Genomic DNA, 22,111 nt, shown 5'->3' on the forward strand with positions numbered 1-22,111 from the left:
AGTGCATCTGGATACCTGTCTCATTGCATCTTGTTTAGCAGAAGCCCAAGGAGAATAGAAAAATGTTTCAGAATATAAACCTAGAGGGATGTGATCTAAACTGCCGTCTCCACTATCTTCCATCCAAGCTCTGTCACCTAAGCTTGGCATGCTCTGGAGACCCTTGATTGCCCCACCAGGGGACTTGCCTTCATGTGGCTTTGTCCCAGCTTGGCAGTGTAGCTTGGGCTGGCCACTCACATTTTCTGCTCCTCTCCTCCTGATGGGGATTCAGCATCATTGACTCAGTAGGTTCCAGCCACTTGATCCCTGACATGGGGCAAGCCTGCAGGCCACACCCACCTGATACCAGGAACTGACTTCCAGGAGATTTTCAGGAAAAAGGAGGTAGGTGGCTGAAAGACCATTCTTTGCTCCCACCTATAGCTTCAGTTGGGCTTCCATCTGGCAGATCCTGGGACAGAAACACACAAGCATGCGCTCTCTCTCTCTCTCTCTCTCTCTCTCTCTCTCTCTCTCTCTCTCTCTCGGGCGCGCACACACACACAAACGCACACACACACACACACACACACACACACACACACGAACCCCTTTTCATAAAACAGGATGCAGGAATACAACCAGCTCTACCTGGAGCCCCAGCTGTCTTTCTTTGTCAAACACAGACTCTCCTGACAGCCATGTAGGGGTGGGGGCTACTTGTTGCTCTTTCTCTGGGATTCCCAGGGCCACTTTGGCTTTGCTGTCTCAACAGAGCTTCTCACTATGTCCCTGGAATGTCCCCCTTCCTGCAGGCAGCAGAGGCTCTGCGGTTTTAGATGGCTGTCTTCTGTCCTTATTTTCAGCATCTCTCTCCTGGAGCCCCCAGGTTGGGTCTGACCGGGCGCTCACATTGGTGCAAAGGAACACTGCTCCCACCCCCATACCTGGCTCAGGGTCCTTTAGCACCTGCCTTCCTGCTATCCACCGAGTAGGATGTCAAGTCCTCAGGCTGGTTGCCCACCTTCTGGAAAAGCCCCTCCGCCCCCTGTAGCTCCCTCTGGAAAAGGCTAAAAAGAAACTTTCTCCAGGTCCCCAGCCCCCACCAGGGCTATCTCCCGCGCCGGGCTGTGTCCAGCCCCTTTCCTGGTCTCAGCCAGCGGGAGGCCAGGCGGCCTGAGCCGGGCGCCTCGCTCTGCGCCGCCAGGGTCTCCTTCTCCAGGGAGGTGGGGAGGCTGGAGCTCGGGTCCGAGTCCCCCGCATCCATCAGTCCCCAGCCTCTCGGGTCCCCGCCTCTCGGTGGCGGGCAGCACGCTGCCTCCTCTCCCTGGCGCTAGCCGCGGCCGGCAGCATTTGGAATTCTGCCCAAAAAGGGGGCCTGGAGGAGGAGGAGGAGAGAGGCGGGACGGCGGCCGGCGGCGAGACGCGGCACCGGGGGCGCCGGCAGCGCGGAGAGGAGCGAGCTCGGCGGCGGCGGGGGAGGCTGTGCTGGGCGCCGACCGCAGTGCCTCGGCGCGGCTGCCCTGACATCCCCGGGATGGTTAACACCGGGCTTATGCGCTGGTTAACAGGCTCTGAGCTGCTCAGCGACTTGTTTTAAGCATTTTCTCCCTCGCTCTCGCTTTTAATCTTGTCTCTAGTGGCGTGTGTAGGGGGGAGGACTTTATTTCCATTGGCTAAGCGCTCCCTTCCCACCCACATCCCTTCCACATCACCTTGGTGTCTCCCTAAATAAAACCAGCCCTCCTTATCGCCTGGAAAAAATCAGGAGCTAGAGTTTGAATGGGTTTTATATAAACACTCACCCCTGTCAGTGCGCGGCGGGGCTCTCAGGATAAACTCGTCTGGCCTGATGCTTCCCTGGCGTTCTCTGCCTTGAACAGCGAGGTATAAGCTGAGCCCCGGGACTGGGAACTCTTCCCTGAAATTTGATCAACCTGAAGCCAGTTGCGGAACTGCACAGGGTCCCGATGGACCTCAAGGAGAGTCCCAGCGAGGGCAGCCTACAACCATCTAGCATTCAGATCTTCGCCAACTCCTCCACTCTCCATGGCATCCGCCACATCTTCGTGTACGGGCCGCTGACCATCCGGCGCGTGCTCTGGGCTGTGGCCTTCGTGGGCTCTCTGGGCCTGCTGCTGGTGGAGAGCTCCGAGAGAGTGTCCTACTACTTTTCCTATCAGCACGTTACCAAGGTGGATGAGGTGGTGGCCCAGAGTCTGGTCTTCCCAGCTGTGACCCTTTGCAACCTCAACGGCTTCCGGTTCTCCAGGCTCACCACCAACGACCTGTACCACGCTGGGGAGCTGCTGGCCCTGCTGGACGTCAACCTGCAGATCCCGGACCCTCATCTGGCTGACCCTACAGTGCTGGAGGCCCTTCGGCAGAAGGCCAACTTCAAACACTACAAACCCAAGCAGTTCAGCATGCTGGAGTTCCTGCATCGCGTGGGCCACGATCTGAAGGATATGATGCTGTACTGTAAGTTCAAGGGGCAGGAGTGTGGTCACCAAGACTTCACCACAGTGAGTACTTTGTTTACGGATCACTCTTGCACTTGGTCCCCTGCCGAAGTGGTGCGCCGGAGGAGGTCTTCTTGTTTGGGGATCTCCTTGTGTTTTGAAGCAGGAGAGAGCAGAGAAGCTGAAGGCCGAGGGTAGTTGGTGAGAGATGTAGCAAAGATTACCTACCAGGATGGAGCACTGTGGTCTGTTCGGATATGGAGGGTGATGGGGGCTTGCGGTGGGTGGGGTCACTTTGCCAGATGTGCTGAGTTGGCTTCCTTCCAGCCAGAGGGAGGAGGCCTGTGTTGTCCGTTGTCCAGAGCATTGGTGTCCGAGCTGTGTGATTGGAACAGCTTGTCATTGACGAGGTGGCATCCTCTCTCTCCTTCTCTCTCTCTCTCTCCCTCCCCCTCTCTGCTAGGAAGTGGCATCAGACACTGCATCCTGTGGGCTGGGCTGGAGCTAAAGCTGCCAGAGAAGGGGGAGTGAGCCCCCTCCCCCCAGCCTGGATGGCTCCTGTGGCTTGGGGAGCTTGCTGGAGCAGCTGAAGCTGCAAAGGTGTTGAAGGCTCTTTGCTGCCTTTTCTGGTGTGGATTCTGAGTTCTTTGTGGGGATAAGGAGAGGCTGGGATCCCCAGGGCTCCACCTGGTCTGGTGGAAGGTTGAAGCAAGGAGCTGTCCAGAGTGGTTGCGCAGAGAGCAGGGCCTGGGTGGAGGCACACGTGCAGATGGGCAGCGAGATGCCTGTGAGGGTGAGGGGGATCCTGGCTGGCTTGTCTAGGAGCCGTAGCTTGAAACTCAAAGGCTCATTTTCTCTGTGTACAACTGTTTTACAATGTGAGTGTGGAGGGAGGGGTCGGGAAGGGGGCAAGCAGCTGTGTGATTGGAAAGCCTGGAGGGGAAATGAGGAGCTGAGTAAAAGAGGAAACACAGAAGGGGATGTGGCTTACAGTGAGAATGGGCTTGCTGGAGGGGGCTGAGAGAGCAGGCCGGGAGGCCAGCTGTTGTTGCCAGTGTTCTCAGTCCAATTAGTGGACTGCTAGGCATAACTTGGCATGATAGGTCAGATGGCAGCTGCGGACTTCTCCATACTGCCAGTCAAGTCTGGGGCGTTACGGGCTGTGGTACCTTCCTGAAATCCAGTGTAACTGCTTTCCTTAGAGGTGGTTTGGGGAGGAATGGGAGTGTTTGAGTCCCAGAGCGTTGAACTGAAATGCAGTTACAGGTTCAGGGTGGCAGGTGCAGCAGTGACTGGGCTGTGTCATCAGCATTTACCTGTGATCCTCACTCGTTCAGACATCCTTTACCTTCCATGTTGGGCACCTTTTTCCAACCCCTCTCTGGTTTACCTGCCTCTTGCTCTGGGGTTCCTTTAATGCCACAACTAGTGTCTGCTTGCAGCCTCTGCACTTGCTGTGAGCTGGCTCTGATTCTGGAAAAGCCCAGAGTGCTAGGGGCATTACTTCTCGCAGCCCATGAGCTGGAGCTCTGTTTCCTGGGGGAGCCCTTTTGTATTATCCCTTTTAAGTATTCTGAGCAAGAACACAGCAAAACCAGCAGTAGCATCTGCTGAAGAGGAAGCCAGCCTGAGCTGGAAGAAGGGACCAGCTCCTCTAAATGCAGCAAAAAGGATCCTAAAACATGTCATGCACAAATGATGTCTTAGCTGTCCTGGGGAGTGATAGAGAAAATGCCTCATTCTTTGAGGCTGAAACCCTCACTGTTTTCCACTCCATGCTTCCTAGTGCCTGGCAACGCTTAGCTTCACCACAGTACCATGCATCTCAGAAATGCACTCAGCTGTTCCCCTGTCTGCCTGTGCACACATGGGACACACAGATTTCAGAGAATATTGTCCTGAGATTCTGCAATGCTGCACTGAACCCTTAGGCATCGTCATGACTGCACATCTAACTTGTGACTTCCTCAGTATTCATGTCCAGGTTCTGTTTAAAAGTGAGAATTTTTTGATCACAGGCTTCTCTTTTGCACTTGGCCTGTCATTTGATTTGCCAGGGTCCCAAGAGGCCAAAGATCCAGACTTATAGCTTTACCTGAGCTTTTGACCTCCCCAGGATGCCTCCCAAATAAGGAAGTTGCCTGTGGATAAGATTTATTACTTGGTTAGTGGTGTGTCCTTATCTGCCATTCTCACCAAGATCAAGACTGATCTGTTTGTGTGCCTGTCTTTGGACTACCCTTTATGTATGACCTTCCCAAGCACTAAAAAATGGGTGGCCCCCAGTGATGCTCTTCCATATGCTCAGGGATGGCAGACAAGGCACACACTCCAGGAAAGCTAGAGAAGACTGCGGAGCCTGCTTTGCAGTGGGTAGCCATGCTGAGCCTCTACATGACAGCATCATGCTATGCTTGTTTAAGACCTTGTGGTGAGGAATGATTCTCCTGGCTCACCCTTGGTCTCCTGTTGGCCCTGGGCGGAAGCATGCTCATTCTTGGGCTCCTATGCCAGAAGACAGCTGGGAACTTTGGCAGTTGTTAGAGAAGCCAGCTCTCTGGTGTTCTCCCATGCATTCTGTCTCCTCCATGTACCTCCTGACATGCTCTAATTTACAAGCTCTGCCTGGGGTGTACTATACTATGCTGCCTTCTTTCTCTAAGTGCTGTCTTTGGCTGCCTTACTAGAGAAGTTACGAGTGGGGGAGGGGGTGTCACGGGTGGCTGGCTTTTTTGTATTTCTTTTTCTATACAGTAAAGCATACCTAGTGGCATCTCCAGGGCTAATGATTTAACCTAAGCTTCCTTATTACAAGTTCTTATCTGGTGTGCAATGAAGTGTGTAATACGCTTTAATTAGGGAATGAGCCATGATTCTAGCAGAGCAAGACAGTCTCTTTGCAGAGACTAAAAGATCCTGGGAAGCCAGGTGTGAAATTCTGACTGCCATGCAAACAGGTGTGCTCCGTGCACATGCAGGTACATGCTTAGCTCTCACCTGGGACAATTTGACTTCAAATAGGCATGTGGCTTTCTTTCCTGGGAAAATAACAGGAGACTTTGATTCCAGGATGTTTTCCTGGAGGAGATGGCCCATGAGCTGGAGTGGAAGGAAGGGGTGGAAATTTGGATGGGGATTGTGACTCTGGTGATGATATCGTATGATCTGAGTTCAAGACTAAGAGTAGGAAGACACAGGTTTGAAGTTTAGTTCCATCAACTCCATTCTTTTTCCATTATTCCATAGGTTTTATCTTGCATCCTCTCTAGGTCCCTGCTTGCTCATCTAACATGTGATAGTGATATGTGACTTTGTAATTCACAGGGTTATTGGGAGGATAAAATGTTAGGTAGAATATGTGAAAGCCCCTTTGCACATATCTCCAGCTATGCAGATGCAAGGTGGTTATTACCAGTATTAGCAGGAGGTTCTTGTCCTGCCTACCTGCCCTGTTTGCAGGAGCCAGACTTGATGAATAATGCTAAAAGGATGAAATCATTGAGGGACAAGTGGCTGCTTCTTTCTCTGGAGCACTGGGATCCAGCCCAGCCTCCATGAAAGGGGCCTTCTTAGGTGGGAAGTCATAGTTGGATACAGTAGCTGACTGCTACTGATAGGTGCCCCCTCCCACTGACCAGCATCTGCTTCAGGTGGTTTCTTTGCTCATTGCATTGGGGTTCACTGTCACCAAATCCAGGAATGGAAATGACACCTCTGTTTTCTCTTTAACCTAATTTTTATAGTTGTGTGTGCTTGTACTTTAAATATGAGATTTCTTAGGAAAGATCTTTCTTCCTTTCCTTACCAAAAGAAAAGTACACTCTGAGACTTACTTGGTGGTACTGTATGGATCCTATTGACCTGCGTCATATAACATCAAACAAATAGTGGAGGTGAAGTTTAGGAAGATCATGTCTTTGAGATTCTTGAGCAAGCTTGGATGGGTCCTTAGCTAATGGAGCCTTACTACTTCTTGTTACATGGGGAATAGGATGTGTGTGAAGAATGTGGAATTTTTTGAGAGATCTGAGTTGAAATTCCGACTTTGACACCTGTTTGCTATGGAGTTCTGGGCAAGTTTCTTAAGATTGGTTTTCCCTTCTCTAAAATAGGAGCAATAATACCCATGACTCGGAATTGGTTGGGGGGGCTTGCCCTGCTTAGGAACTACACAGGAACTGCTGAGTGAGCCTGAGCTTGATTCTGACTCTCCTGACTCCAAGTGCAGTGCTCTTCCAATTATTCCCTCCTCTGACTTCAACAGTAGCTTTAGAACCCCAGCAACTGGTATGCATGTGGGATTCTTGGTTCTCCTAATTTATTAAGCTTGCCCTTTGCTCACTGCCTTCCTTTGTGCCAATCCTACTGCCTAAACATTGTCTCCTTCTCCATCTTGTTGGCTTCCACATTGTATTTCACATTACCAAACTCACCTCCAGGAAGTGTATCCTCTTCATTCAGGTGTTGGGTAACTTGTGCATGCACATATAGCTTTTCTCACCCTGAGTCATCCTGGCTCGTGAATGGCCCTTCCACTGCTGACTGATTAAACAGAGTACTGCTGTGCAGCAGTGGTCTGCACAGACTAAATCCAAGCCATCCCAGAGTCACGGCCATCTCCACTCCCCTCCATGTGGTGGCTGGTCTCATTCAACACGGATCCTGTGTACATCAGGCCAAGTACAGGGCCTGCCCACAGCAAATACACAGCAAGGGCTTGTTGATTAAATAACACTTTTTGTTCCCTGAAGTGACCCAGGATCTTAACTCGTGGTTAAGTTAACTTGCTTACTTTGTCTCTTTGCCTTTTGTTTCTCTCTCCATGTCTACTTATTTCAGTACTACTTATCCTTCAAGATAGCTGTTGCCTAAGACAACTGTAGCTTTCTCCAGGAAACCAGTGTCTGTCCCCTCTCCATTACCACAGGCTAAATTAATCTCTTCCTCGTCTGTCGGCTAAACAGCATTTGGTTTATTCTTCTGTCAGAGCAGTCATTATGGTTTGCATTCTGTGAGAATTATGTAGTGTTTGAGCTAAAATGGACCTTAGAGATCATTAGTTAATTATTGAATTTTTAAACCACTGATAATTTTTAAATTTGTTATTAAATTCATAAGTAAAAATTGTATATATGACTGTGGGCAACATGCTACTTGCTATATGTATGTTGTAGAATGGCTAAATGAAGCTTGCCATACATATTTAGTATGTGTGTGTGTGTGTTCATATGTGTGTATGTGTGCATACATGTGTGTATGCTGAGAACACATGAAATATATGCTCTTAGCAATTTTCAAATACACAGTACTATTAATAACTGTAATCACCATGGTGTACAATAGATGTTCTGAAGTTATTTCTTTTGAAATTTTGTATCTTATGATCAACATCTTTCCAATTCTTCAAATAACCTCCCTACCCCCACACTTTGCCTCTGGTGATCATCATTTTATTCTCTGTTTCTTTGAGTTTTATTTTACTCTATTTTTAAAAAAATTTGACATACAACTGATATCATATTTGTCCTTCTGGACCTGGCTTATTTCACTTAACAGAACCAACAAGTTCATCAATGTTGACATAAAAGGCAAGATTTCTTGCTTTTTCTATGGATATATATATATATATATATATATCACATTTCTATAGCTGCCTGATATATATCACATTTTCTTCATCTATTCTTCTGTTAATACACACTTAATTTGATTGTTATTGTGAATAATGCTGCAATGGATATAGGAGTGGAGATGTCTTTCCTATGTACTGATTTCACTTCCTTTGGATATATTACCAGTAGTGGGATTGTAGAATCATATGATAGCTCTATTTTCAATTCCTTGAGGGATCACCATTCAATTTTTCATAATTTCTGTTCTAATTTACATTCCTACCAACAATGTGCAAAGGGTTCCCTTTTCTATACATCCTCACCAACATTTGCTATCTTTTGTCTCTTGGATGATAGCAGTTCTAACAGGTGTGAATGATATCTCATTATTAACGATTGCTTATTTTTGCACACTGGGTTTTTATCTCTCTTCCTTGAAAGTATGATGTCTTCACTCATGTTTGTATTCTCATGACTTAGAACTGTGTATTTCATGGGTCCCAAAATGTGTCTTCACAGTATCTGATAAGTGGGCTTGAAGTGGTTTTTCTTCAGACTTTGAAAACAATAATTTTTATTTATTTTTTTTATTTTTTCCCATTAAGTTTATTGGTACATTTTAAGGTATAAAATACAGTCACATTCATCATTGGGATCTTGTACCTTTACATGATGTATCTTGGCTCTTATTTTTTTCCCCCTTCCCCTGCCCTCCCTTCACCTCCTCCACCCTTCCCTATTTGCAAAGACTTTGTTTCCATTTTTTTCCTTTTCTCATATTTTTTCTTTTCCCTTCTTTCCTTTCCCCTACCCCTCCTACTTCCCCTACTCCTTTAGACCTTTTCTTCCTATTACACAATATCAATTGTACATTTTTAAAATACAATATCAAGGTCTAAAAGACATTACCACAGATTTTATGGAATTTAAAAGGATATAGAAAGCATATTACAAAAATCTGTTTTTGAAATAAATTTGACAAATTCTAAGAAGTACCTTGGAAGACAAATTAATGAAACTAACTCTGGAGGAAATATAAAATTTGAATAGCACCTATTAAAGAAAGTATATTACTAGCTTGAAAACCTACCTATATGACAACAATAGTCTCATGTACATTTTAACTGATAAATTATATCAAACATTTAAAGCAGAAAAAAGAAGGAACACGTCTCCCCTCATTTTAGGAAATCAACATTGTACTAATCCTAAAACTGGATAAAGATAATAGAAGAAAAAAGTATGAACATAGATAGAAATTTGTTTAACAAAACAAACTCTTAGAAGTCAGATCTGGCAGTATGTAGAAAGCTGTTTTATTATAGGAATGGCAGTGTTGGTTCAGCATTGGAAGATCCACCCCCAAAAGTCATCATTTTAACAGAGGAAAGGAAAAAGCCATACGATCCTGTCACTAGTTGGAGAAAAAGTACTGGATTAAATTCTACAGCTGTTCATGGTAAAAGCTATCAGGAGACTAGAAGTAGAACAGAACCTTCTCAACAGATCAAAGACATGTACTCCATACTTCCAGCAAAAACACCTTATATGAATGGAGACGATACAATGCTTTCTCCCTAAGGTGGGGAACAAGGGCAGATATGCCTACTCTTCAGCTGTCCATTAAACTTTGAAACATAGGCCTAAACCAAAATAGTCTGGCAATAAAATGACACACTTAAAATAGGATTGGCAAGGTAGAAGCAAAATCTTTATATGTAGATGAAATGATCATCTACAGAGAAAATACTAAGAAATCTCTAGGAGCCCCTTGAACTTGTATTTGAATTTAGCAGGATTAGAAAACACAAGGTATATATAAAAATTCAGGTCTGTGTATACTTGTTATAAATGAAGAATTATATATTGAGATTTAAAAGTTATGTAGGAGTACAGAGGACCTAAAAAAAAGAAAAAGAAAAAAAAAACAGTGTTGGAAGACGTTTAGTACCTAATTTTAAGACTTCTTCTAAAGCTACAGTAATCAAGGCAGTGTTGGTGTAAGGAAAGACATATAGATCATTGGAGTAAAACAGAGAATCTAGAAATAGAACCACACATATACGGTCCACTGAGTTTTGAAAGATTATTTAACATTAACATTTTATAGAATATAAACTCAATTCCAGAGCAGAGGAAAAGACAGTGTTTTCAGCAAATGGCACTAGAACACCTGGTATCTGTAAATATAAAAATTAACCTCTACCCTTTATTTCCATACATAAAAATAACTTGGAAGGATCTATGAACCTAAATATGAAAGACTAAAACTATAAAACTTTAAGAAGAAATTATAAGGGAAAATGTTTATGAACTTAGGGTAGGCAAGAACATCCTAGGATACAAAAAACATGATATATAAAAGAAAAAAATTGATAAATGAGATTCCATCAAAATTTAGAACTTTAAATGACATCGTTAAAATGAAAAGTAGTCCTTAAATAGACCATATTTGCAATGCATATAACCCATGACCAGAATATTTTTATAAAGCTCTCTTACAGCTCATTAATAGACAACCTAATTAAAAAGTAGACATAAGAAGATAATAAATAGGCAGTACAGCACAAGGAAAGGTGTGCAACACTAGAATCAGAAAAATACTATTTAGTACAATAACAAGATTGAGTTATACACTCATTATGGAGATGAAGTTAAAAGTTTTAAAAGCCTTCTCATGGCTTTTTCTTTTTGTTGGATTCTCCCCTTTTGCATTTAATTTGTCACACCCAACGAATTCATTCAGTTGGGCTTCCTGGGGTTGTGATCCTCATTGTCTTCTCCTAGGATTTTGTCTAAAATTTTTTGGAGTGCTGCTTTGGTATTCATGAAATTCCTAAGGTGCTCTTTATCATGAAAGCATCTTATTTTTCCATCAATTTAGAAAGATAGTTTTGCAGGGTACATCAATCTGGGTTGGAGGCTATTTTCCTTTAGGGCTTGAAATACATCACTCCAAGCTCTTCTTGCCTTGAGGGTTTGTATTGAGAAGTCTGTTGTGATTCTGATGGGCTTTCCTTTGTATGTGATTTGTTTCTTTTCTCTCACTGCTTGTAAAATTTTGTTCTTCTGTTGGGTTTCTGGAATCCTAACAATTATATGCCTATGTGTAGATTTTTTTTATCAAGGCTAGTTGGAGTCCTGTATGCCTTGTTTACCTGTATGTCAAGTTCTTTCCCCCTGCTTGGGAAGTTTTCTACCATCACTTCTGTGCACAGTTTTTTTTTATGTCATCTGCACTCTCTCCTGTTTCTTCATTGACTCCAATCAGTCTTATGTTATTCTTTGCATTGTCTAGCAACTGCTGGATTGATTTCTCATGATCCCTTACAATTTTAAAGAAATTTTTCTTTTCCTGGTCACTAATTGCAATCTTATCTTCTATATCTGAAATTCTGTCCTCACATTGGTTCCTTCTGCTGCTCAGACTTTCAATGGAGTTTTTAATCTCTTGGAAATCTGTTTGTATCTGTTTTATGGATTCCCTTTGTTTCCTATGTTGATATTCCATCATGTTCTTCAGCTTCTCTATTTTTTATCTGTGTTCTCTCTAGATTTATTAATCATGTCTTGCACTATTTGCACAATCTCTGCTGTTATGTAAGAAATTATTTCTGATTTCATTTTTTCCAGATCCTCTTTTGTTGCCAGTTCAGGGAGTCCAGGTGATTGAGTATCAGATTTTTCCATCTCATTTCCCTTTGGGGTTGCTGTAGGTGATCTCGAAGTCTGTTTTTGAGGCTTGTTTACATGTCTTCTCTTTCCATGGGGGTGGGGGTGCTGCTGGCGCCCACACGGCTCACCTCCTCTGCCCTGGGAGCAGTGAAATGGTGGCCAGGGAGCCTCCTCCTGGGTGCAGGGATTGGCTCACCTCCTCTGTCCTGGGAACGGTGGAATGGTGGCCTGGGAGCCTCCTCCTGGGTGCTGTTGAAGTTGTTTTTTGTAATGTAAGGTGACTGGTTGATATAAAGTGACTGACTGTTATAAGCCTCCCTTTTCAACATAGTTACCAAGGATTTCACCTGCATTCTGATAGTTTGGCCTATTACTATCGTTCTTTTGATAATGAACTTTCTGATTGTAGAAGCAATCCATGCTCAATGAAGAAAATTTTGTAAGCATAAGAAATAATAAAGAAGGAAGAAAAATTGTCCACGATCCCAATATAATTACATGTATTATCTTGGCATCTGGGGAGTATCTCCATTGGGCCACATAATGTGTGCTACTGGAGCTGGCATCATACCTGTACATCTGGTGCCACATCTGCTATACAGTAAACACCTAGTCAGTGTCAAACTTATCTTCTTCTGGGGTTCATTGGGTGGGCTCCTGGGTCTTAGAAATTTTCTTGATTTTAGAGTCACAGCTGAGAACTAATTACTCTCCTTTGATGGTACTTTATTGATAATACAACTATGCTTTTATCTGAGGCCATCTTAATCACATTATTCTTTGTATGTTTGTGAGGATGCACCAGAGATTGTTCCCTCATCCCAAATTAGACCTCCTGCCTGGAGGCCAATGCTGTTTCTCCATGAATCTCAACTCTTGGTCAACTCTGATTGTCCTTGCTTGACTATGCACACTACAAGCCTCGGCACACAGATGTAGACCCTGACTGTCCCCCACTTGTGAAGTCTCTAGGTTGCAACTAATGCAAATTTGATGGTTCCTCATATTCCTAGGATGCCCTGTAGTCTCATGAGCTTTTGATGTTCCCTTGTAGAAGTAATCTTTGTCACATTGGGCAAAAAGTTCTCATGATGCCAGTTTCCGGTTGGAATCTTCTTGTCTGTAGAGCCTTAGGTTATGTGCTCTCTGAAACTAATGATTTCATGGGCAAATTTAATTCTTTCAGATGTGATGAAAAGGTTAGACAGTGATTGTCAGCTGACTAGTCTGATGACTCATACTGATGCAGGAGGTAGCTAGAAGCAGCCAGAGAGAGGAGGAAGGGCCATGCTTGGAGCCCACTTTCTGGCCTATGTCTGAGTTAAACTTTGACCCATGTCCAGGATTATCTTGGTCTATATACAAAAGTAAAGAGTTAACCAAGCTCATATGTAATGAGTCTCCTGGCATACACCCATTGGTCTTCAGCAACTCTTGGCTGATCCTGTTCCTAATCACCATGTCATTACACCCTCATTTTGTGGGCTTTGGGAGCCATAGCAGTTCCTCCAAGTATCATAAAATGTAAAAAAAGCAAAAACAAATAAAAACAATCTCCACCATCAGTTGAAGAGCAGAGTCAAGCTTATTGGCAAGAGTAAAACTTCAGGCCAAACCTCAATCCCTAAATTGATAAAATTCACCATTAAATTTGCCATTACAGGTGGTGCTTCTTAGAATAGTTCATGTTTCAAAGTACCAAGTAGCTAATTCCTCCCATCAGACTGAAAAAATACCACCGGAGACTGGAGACATCTGAAAGTTTGTTGAGTGCTTTCTGTTTCTTGTCTGTTGATGTTTGATGGAGTCAGATTGAAATATGAAACCTGACTAGTCAGATCACTTGACCCATGATCTATCATAACCTGAAACTAATGGCTTATGTGACTCCTGCAGGTTTGAAATCCCATACATCACATTTCTCCTCTGCATTTTTTTTTGGTACTAGGGATCAAACTCAAGACCTTGCACTTGCCAGGCAGGTGCAGCACCACTGAGCTACATCTCTGGTCTCGCCCATGAATTTGACTTAAAACTAACCCATACAGATTGGGCTTAGTGGTTACTGGATAGAAGCTGAGAAGTTCAGGTATATGTACCTTCATTATTTGATAAATCTGAAACTTCTGGTAGAAGCTTGTTTACAAAGTTGAGCTTTACTTTGGAACCACATACCCTAAATATCATACTTTGGATGCTGAAACATCATTTCATGGCCAGTACTTATTTTTCTCATGTTTTAGTTACATTCTCTTATTGATTAGCTCAGGCCATTGAAATTTACACTCAGAAAAAATTAAACATGTAACAGAGAAGGAGTATATTTGCCTGAATTTATTGACCTCTGTTGATTGATTTGCACAACCTTAGCTAAGATAATTAGCCTCCACGGGCCTCAGTTTCCTCATGTGTAAAATAAGCAGGCTGAAGTAGGTGGTTTCCAAGGTCTTGCCAATCTTTACAATTTTATTACAATAGAATGTCACCAAAATTTATTTTCTGAGCCCACACTTGTTATTTGGAATGAAACTTATTTGGAGGTTGGGAGGAGCAAGCTGATTTTATATTTTAACAGGTATATTTATCATTTATTGTTTATTTGATTTTATTCAGCTAGATTTATACAGTGGAAGCAGCAACACCCAGATGTGCTGAGGGTCTGCAGTGGCATATGGGAGGCACCCAACTGTAGTCTCAGAACCCCGGCTGTGGGCTATTATGTGTTTGGCTGGAGCTCATGGATCCATCACACTGGTGCAGGGGGTGTAAGGCAGATCCACTCTGGGTTTTACGTGTATGAATTAGCACGGCCATCTGTGGAAGATGGTATTGTGCTGTACAGATCCCCTTTATTCCCGCTGTAGGTAGAATATTTCACAGCTCACATAAGCTACATTCAAAGAGGACTTGCCCTTAGTTGACTGATGCTGCTTCTCCTGGAGCTATCTGGGAAGTTACCACCTCCCCACCAGCTGGGGGCAGCCAGTGGCTGGTGACTGAGGGGAGCACAAAATGCTGAGCATCTTGCCTCAGGTTGAAACAGAGTAGTGCAGTTACACTCCAGAGCTTCCCATACAGTCAGGCTGAGCTGAACTTCTCCTGAAACCAAACCTCTGTTTATCTTTCCCCCCTGACGATCCTGATTCCTTCCCTACCATCTGGGACTTTTCCTGAGAGCAGTCCCTCAATGAATCACCTGTATAAGACACATCATCTCCACTTCTGCTAGGAAACCTGACCTGTGAATCCATTATTTTCTGCTTTTCCATCTGGTTAGTAACATGGGGAATAAGCTCAGCAAAGGAAACTCAAGCTGGGTCCAAAGAAAGAAATACCTGTGTTGTAAATCTTTTAAACCTTGGACTTTCTGGATCTGTGTCTTCAACTTGGAACTTACAACACTTAACAAGGGCAATTTTTCATAACTCAAATGAGAACTGCTCTAACTGGGATTCATTACATTAGGTATTGTTGATTTATTCCTCTTTGGATGTTTTTCTTTTGTTTTCCCAAGACAGCCCCTCCCAAGGAGCTGAGCCATCTCTATATTACCAGCTGCTATGTACACTAAGCTGCTCACATTCCAGCTCACACGGTTACCAGCACCTGTGTTCTCATCTCTTCCCAAGTCTGCTCTCTCTAAAAACTTCCTTTTTCCCAGCTCCCCCCACCCCACCTTCCCTGCCATTCTTCCTGAGTGTGCATCAGCCTGGCTTCCAGCCCCAGGGACGAGGCTCCTGCCTTTGATGTTGGCAGTGGATTGAGCACATCTATAAACAGGAGGCAGTGAGAGATGGATGCTGACTAGAGGTGATGCTCCTCATATGTCACAGAAACCGTGAGTGATGAGGAGTGTATGAAAGAACTCAAACTGTTTAGGCTGAAAAGTGAAGTGGATGACTCAAGGGCAGTGTGATTGCTGTCTCCAAACACTTGGAAGGCAATCATAGAAAAGAGGAATGGGGCTTTCTCTGTATGAGGCAAGAGGGCAGAACAAGCGCCAGCTGGTGGGTGGGGAGTTCAAAGAGGTGGCACTCAGCTGATTGGAAGGAGTTGTCCTGAGAGTTTAGAATATACTGTGCCTTGCCATTGCCATTACTGAGGCCGAGGGATTGCTGATCGGCAATGCTGTAGACAAGGATTGATACAGGGTAAAGGGTTGGATTTAATGACCTCTAGTGTTGCTTCCAACTCTGAGAGTGATTTATTTCCTTCCTGAATAGATACTTGAGGTCAGAGGTGAGGGCCACTGAAGAATGACATTGAAAAGAACTGGTAATCAATGCAAGCAAGCACATCAAGCCCAAAAGAGCACCCAATATGGTGCAGCTTTGAAGCTGAATGTTTTGGAAGCCGAAAATAAGAGTGATGTCCTGTTAGAATCTCTAGATACAGAAAAGTAGATATTTCCATTCATCCAGAGACAGTGCAGGAGGAGCGTGGACAGATGCGAGCCAGGGATTGGAGTGACTGCTCAATGATCTGGGTCTCCCAAAGCGAGGCAGGTCCCAGAGGAATTTGTGATAAATTCTAGGTGCTGGCTCTAACTCTAGACAGAAAATCTGGGGCTTGTGTTGGGTGTGGCCTGCTTCCTTGCAGAGGGCTGGACAGACTGAGAAGTATGAGGATTAGAGTAACTAGAGGGACTAGAGACAGGCTCTATCTCTAGGAGCTGGGAAGGGAGATAATCTGGTGAGAATGCCTGTCCCAGGAGCATTAGTGATAGACAACAAAGGAGCATCCAGGCTAGGTGTGGATAAGTACCGTAAGGACAGAGGAACCCCGTCACTTGAGATAACATAATGAAGTATGTTAGTTTCCAGGTGTAATCACTGAATCTAGTGTCAGACAGGTAGAGATAGGTTCCAGGATTATATGACCAGGATTATATGACCTTAAGTACAAATTACTTAACCCCCTCCAGGCCTCAATTTCCTCATCTATTCAATAATAACACTCTAATACTGATGCTTCATAGGATTGTTGGTAGTAACTGAATGAATTAATATCAATAAACCTTTTAGCAGTGGCCAGGTGCTAGTAGAATGTCAGCTTTTTGGTGGTGGGAGTTATTTTTATTATTACTATGATAGGCTGGTGATTAACACCACGACAGCAGTTCCAAGAGCGCAAAGGATTTTTCTGGAAATCCATATTGGAATAGGATCCTGTAAGCTGCTGGAGCTGAAGCAGAAGAGAATATGCAGAGTGGAGGGGTGGCCCTATCTATAAAACTCAGGTGTCCATGGAGCCCCCTGGCTCTTACTGCATTCCTTCCCCGTATAGATTAACAGAGAGGAGGCAAAGGCAGCCTCAGCTCCTTCTGGCTGGCTGAAGGGTGAATGAGGATTTTGGGGCTATATAACAATGTTCCAGCTTTTAAGAACAAGACCTCCTAGCTTCAATTTCAGCTTTAGAGGACAATGAACAGCACAGATGCCATCCAAAGGCTGGTTCTCGAAGTAACTAAGTCCAGCCCTGTCCCTTTGATGCCTATGCACGTCAACAAAGGCTGGTGGCATGCACATTTGTTGCAGCTGGCTTCACGAGGAGCACCACCAGGCACTGTGCATCAGCTTTGCAATTTAAAACCTTTCCTTTTGAGGGGAATATGGGCATGGGATCCTGTAGCCATGATTTCTGGGTCTTACAAGCCCCCCACACCTTTGGATCTGGGCACGTGCCTTTTGTACTCCAGAGTTTCCACCTTTGCTGCTCTGCACTTGATTTTTGAACTCTCTACCCAGGAATGCACAAGCAGAGTGCCCAGCTATTCCACAGCACCCTCTTCAGGAAAGCTGAGAAGCTGACGAAGTCTCTTCTTGCCAGGATTTAACACTTGTTATTTGTCCCATTTGCCAAAGAGGAGTCTCAGGGGTCCCACTTAAGGAACTGAACATCACTTTCCAAATATGCATGTGAAGATTCTACCTTGCTAGTTCATTCACTTCCACTGCTTCATATTACATCTGATTCTGAGTGGCAGAAAAGATAATTTTATGAGAAACAGATGTGTTTAAGAAACCAGGTGGCAAGAACTTGGCATTGAGTGCTTCAACCTCTGCTTCTGAATCAGTGACTTGATGTTAAATGTCCACTCAAGCATGCCCTAATGGACAAATTTGCAGGTAGCAGTGGGAAAAAAGCTAGGGCTCTAGAGTGAGACTAACAATTTACAGATGATTTTATTGACCTTTTTATTATACACTACAGGTGTGTAATATTGGGATGACTTTGGCAAAGTTACTTAATTAGATTGGGAAGAAATAAATAATTTGTAAGCTCTGTAGCTTAGTTGGCCACAGCCTCTGTGAGTCTCTTCTCCTGCTTCCCTCGTTTGCCATCCTCACCTAACACAAATTCTTTGAGTTCTAATACAGCACCGTATTTTTCTGTCTTCTCCTTTCTTTTGTGTCAGCAAGAGGTTTTATCTTGGGATCTCTGGACTGCTTTCTTTTGCATTTTCTCCTCCTTCCATGAGTAGGGGGATAGGAAGTCCTTTCCCTGGGGCAGGAGGGATTGGAAGGGGACCCTGGAGGTCTTCTATGGTAAATAGGGGAATTTCAGGTTCCTACCTTCTCCATGGTGGCCCTGAGAGATGCCTGTTTCTCTTATGGAGGGTGAGAAGGTAGCTGATAAAAGAAAAGTGTCTTTATGGAGTGGAAGCAACAGTCTTCCACAGTGTGAGTCAACACTTCTGCTGCCTTCCTGGAATGATTTTCTAGCAGAACACCTTCCATCCCCTGGGCCTGTTAGCTATTTCAGGGACATTTTAAGTGGCTATTAACAAATGTTGAATTATGGCTGCAAACCTCTGGGAGTCGAGTGACATTCCCATGAATCACAAGTGAGCTCGGTGCAGTCAAGGCTGCCACAATGAGCTGGGATTAAACAAACAAGGCCCATTGTCCTCCCAGGAGCAACGAGCCAGGAACGCCACTCTGTGGAACGTGTGAAGCAGGACACTGTTCTAGGACACACAGTCTGTTGCTACAGGTAAGGCAGATGCTCTCTGGTTTGCAGAGAGGCATATTTCAGTTTAATATCTGAAAAAATTTACCAACGTTCAGCACATACAGGGATCTACCAGCCAATCCCAGGCGTTCTCAGCAGCCCAGTATACGGATTCACTGACTCAACAAACATTTCCTGGATGCATTGTGCCCAGGAATATTTGAAATATCCAGACCAGGAATTCAAGGAGTTCACAGTCTAGTAGGGAGGCCGAGTAGTGACCAGGTGGATTACTTTACACTAAACAACAAAAATTTGCAGAAGGTCCAGCGGCAACATAGTGTAGACTGAAAAATCTTTCAAAAGAAGATATAGTTATATTTTTTCTTTTAAAATTTCTTTTGTAACAGTTTCAAACATAAATGTTGCCAAACTAATATGAGGAATTCCTTTGTATCCTTCACCCGGAAGCTTCCGCGATGGCTCAATCACGTCCTTTATAGCCAGAGTCCCATCCCAGCATCGCCCTTCACACCCGGAGGTCATTTTCCTTTACTCTGTAACTTTCTCTGCTTCACCTTGATTTTCATGACTTTGACATTGTTTTTCAGTTCAAGGCCAATCATTTGTCACATCGATCTTCAGTGTGGGTTTGTTCAGTGTTCCCTCTTGCTTAGAATCAGGTTGTGAATTTTGGCCTGGGATTTCACAGAACTGGTGCATATCTGAAGGCCCACAATCTGTATTTGTCCCAATACTGATACTGTTAACTTTTGTCATTTGATAAAATGTATCTTCCAAGGAGAAACTGTGAGACTCTGAAATTCCATTTCTCATCTCTCTTTCACCTTCTAGTTTTATTATGCATTGATTCTTCTTGCCTGAATTATTACAATGATCCTTGCCAAATGGTGATTTTCTAATTCTGTCATTCCTTTTGCATTTATCAGTTAGCTTTCTAAAACAGAAAAGATATTTCTCTTCCCCCTTTTGATTCATTTACTTATATCGGTGTAGACTCACAGATTTCTATTTTATTCAATGTGGTATACTCTGTTAACATTGTCATTTATTTTTGAACTCGAATTTCCGCATAATCGGGCAGCTTTTCCTGCTCATTTCTATGTCTTTTTGACATTTCCTTTCATTCTATGAACACTATTTATTTCCTGGCCCAGCTAGGTAAACCAGGTTCATCTTTTTCATTCTTCAGTCCATAATCAGCCATGTACTGAGCACTGACTGGTTCATTTCAATGGGAAACACTGAAATTTAGAACCAAGATCTGGGTTCTAGGTGCACTCATTGCTTAGTAGGCTGCCACCAATTCCAGGATTTCTTAAAGGACAGAGCCAAGATATTTACATATTCATTCACATCAGCATCCCCAACCATGGCTTACCTGGATACATCCAATTCCAGCCTAACATCACAGGGTTCACAGGGTTCATTCTAACTTCTCTGCTTTCCATATTGGTCATCCCTCTCTCCAGTAATAAGAAAACAGTGTCTCATGATCCTCAAACTATTAACTTGCTAAACTCTCCTGAATGGAGTGCATTTCTATCCTGCTGGGCTAGCACTCTGCTTGGATACTCTCCTCTCCTGGGCCTCATGCCCACTGGACTCCCTCCTGTCCACTCCACTCCTTCCTCCTGTGTGCTCTGTCAGCTACCAAGCTGCCTTCCTTTAACATTCAGATTTCCTCTTTTACTCCCAAAACATCTGTACAGCTTTCTAACTTCTTTTTTAAAACGAATTTTATTGGTACATTTTAGGTGTACAATATAATGACATTCATCATTGAAAATTTGCACCTTTACATAATCTCTCTTGGTTTTTATTTTTGCCCCCTTCCCCTGCCTTCCATTCAACCCCTCCATCCCTCCCTACTTACAAAGCCTTTGTTTCCATTTTTTCATTTTCTCATATTAATTCCATTCCCTTCTTTCCTTTCCCCTACCTCTCCACTTCCCCCTCCCCTTTGCCCCTTTTCTTCCTATTTCACATTATCTGTGATACCTTTTAGTCCTTATTTACACTTTCAGTTTCTCACACTAGAGAAACTATTTGGTATTTACACATGTGTGTCCTATTTATTTCACTTAAGAGTATCACCTCAATGTGCATCCATTTAGCTATAAATGTCTCTAATTTCTCATTTTTTATGACTGAGTAGTACTCCATTTTGTAAAAAAAATGCCACATTTTCTTTATCCAGTCTCCAGTTGATGGGCAATTGGGGGCTGCTTCCAAGTTTTAGCTATTACAAATTGTTCTGCTTTGAACATGGGTGCTTATATGTCACTGTGATACGATTCTTTTAATTCCTTGGGGAAGATGTCCAGCACAGGAATAGCTGTGTCAAATGGGACTTCTAGTCCTAGTTCTTTGAGATATCTCTGTACTGATTTCCACAGTGGTTGCACCAGTTTACACTCCCACCGGCAGTGGAGCAGGGTTCCTCTTTCCCCACAGCCCCACTGGCATTTGTTATTGGTTGATTTCCTGACAGCAGCCATTCTTTCTGGAGTGAGGTGAAATATCAGCTTTGTTTTCATTTGCATCTCTCGAATGACCAGTGATGTTGAACATATTTTTTTACATGTTTATTTGCTACTTCTACTTCTTTGAGAAATGTCTGTTCATTTCAGCTGCCCATTTTTGGATTGGGTCTTCAAATTTGGGAGTTCTGATTTTTTTAAGTTCTTTATAGATTCTAGACAGTAGACCTTTGTCTGAGGAAAAGCAGGTGAAGATTTTTTTCCCACACTGTGGGTTGTCTCTTTACACTGTTGGTGGTTTTTCTTGCTATGCAGAACCTTTTTAGTAAGAAGAGATCCCACCTGTTGATTGTTTGTGCTAGTTCATGGGCCACTGAGGTTTTGTTCATAAAATCCTTTCCTACACCAATGTCTTCAAGAGTTCTACCTATCCTCTCTTCCAGCTGGTTCCCTGTTTCTATTTTAATATTTAGATCTTTAATCCATTTTGATTTTATTTTAGTGCATGGTGAGAGGTATAGGTCTAGTTTTAATCTTTGGCAAGTTGAAGCCCAATTTTTCCAGCACCATTTATTAAAGAGGCTATCTTTCCTCCAGTGAGGGTGGCTGGCTCCTTTGTTGAAGATGGGGTGGCTGAGTGTGTCTGGAGTTGTTTCTGCATCTTCTAATCTGTTCCACTGGTCCTCAGGTCTGTTTCTTTGCCAGTACCATGCTATTTGTATCACAGTAGCATTGTAGTATAGTTTCAAGTTGGGGATTGTGATACCCCCTGCCATGTCTCTGTTGCCTAGAATTGCTTTTGCTATTCTGGGTCTCTTCTTGTTCCAAATGAATTTTTGTATTGTTTTCTCAAGGTCCTTGAAGTATGCTGCTGGAATTTCAATTGGGATTGCATTGAATCTATATAGCAGTTTTGGAAGTA

The 22,111-nt window shown here is 43.7% G+C and overlaps 1 protein-coding gene across 1 annotated transcript in view; it reads left to right on the forward strand.

Moving 5' to 3' along the window:
* Positions 1-1,534: 1,534 nt before the first annotated feature.
* The window catches only part of Asic2 (acid sensing ion channel subunit 2), a 1,077,068-nt gene continuing 1,056,491 nt past the window's right edge, over positions 1,535-22,111 (forward strand). Inside the window, exon 1 of the mRNA XM_013067767.3 lies at positions 1,535-2,507. Within this exon, the coding sequence (XP_012923221.1) occupies positions 1,953-2,507 (555 nt within the window). The 5' untranslated portion in view covers positions 1,535-1,952. The remainder of the gene's footprint in view (positions 2,508-22,111) is intronic.

Source organism: Heterocephalus glaber, unplaced genomic scaffold (genome assembly GCF_053883595.1).
Source record: "Heterocephalus glaber isolate CG9 unplaced genomic scaffold, H.glaber_assembly_v1.0 deba00001564, whole genome shotgun sequence".
Lineage (NCBI taxonomy): Eukaryota > Metazoa > Chordata > Mammalia > Rodentia > Bathyergidae > Heterocephalus > Heterocephalus glaber.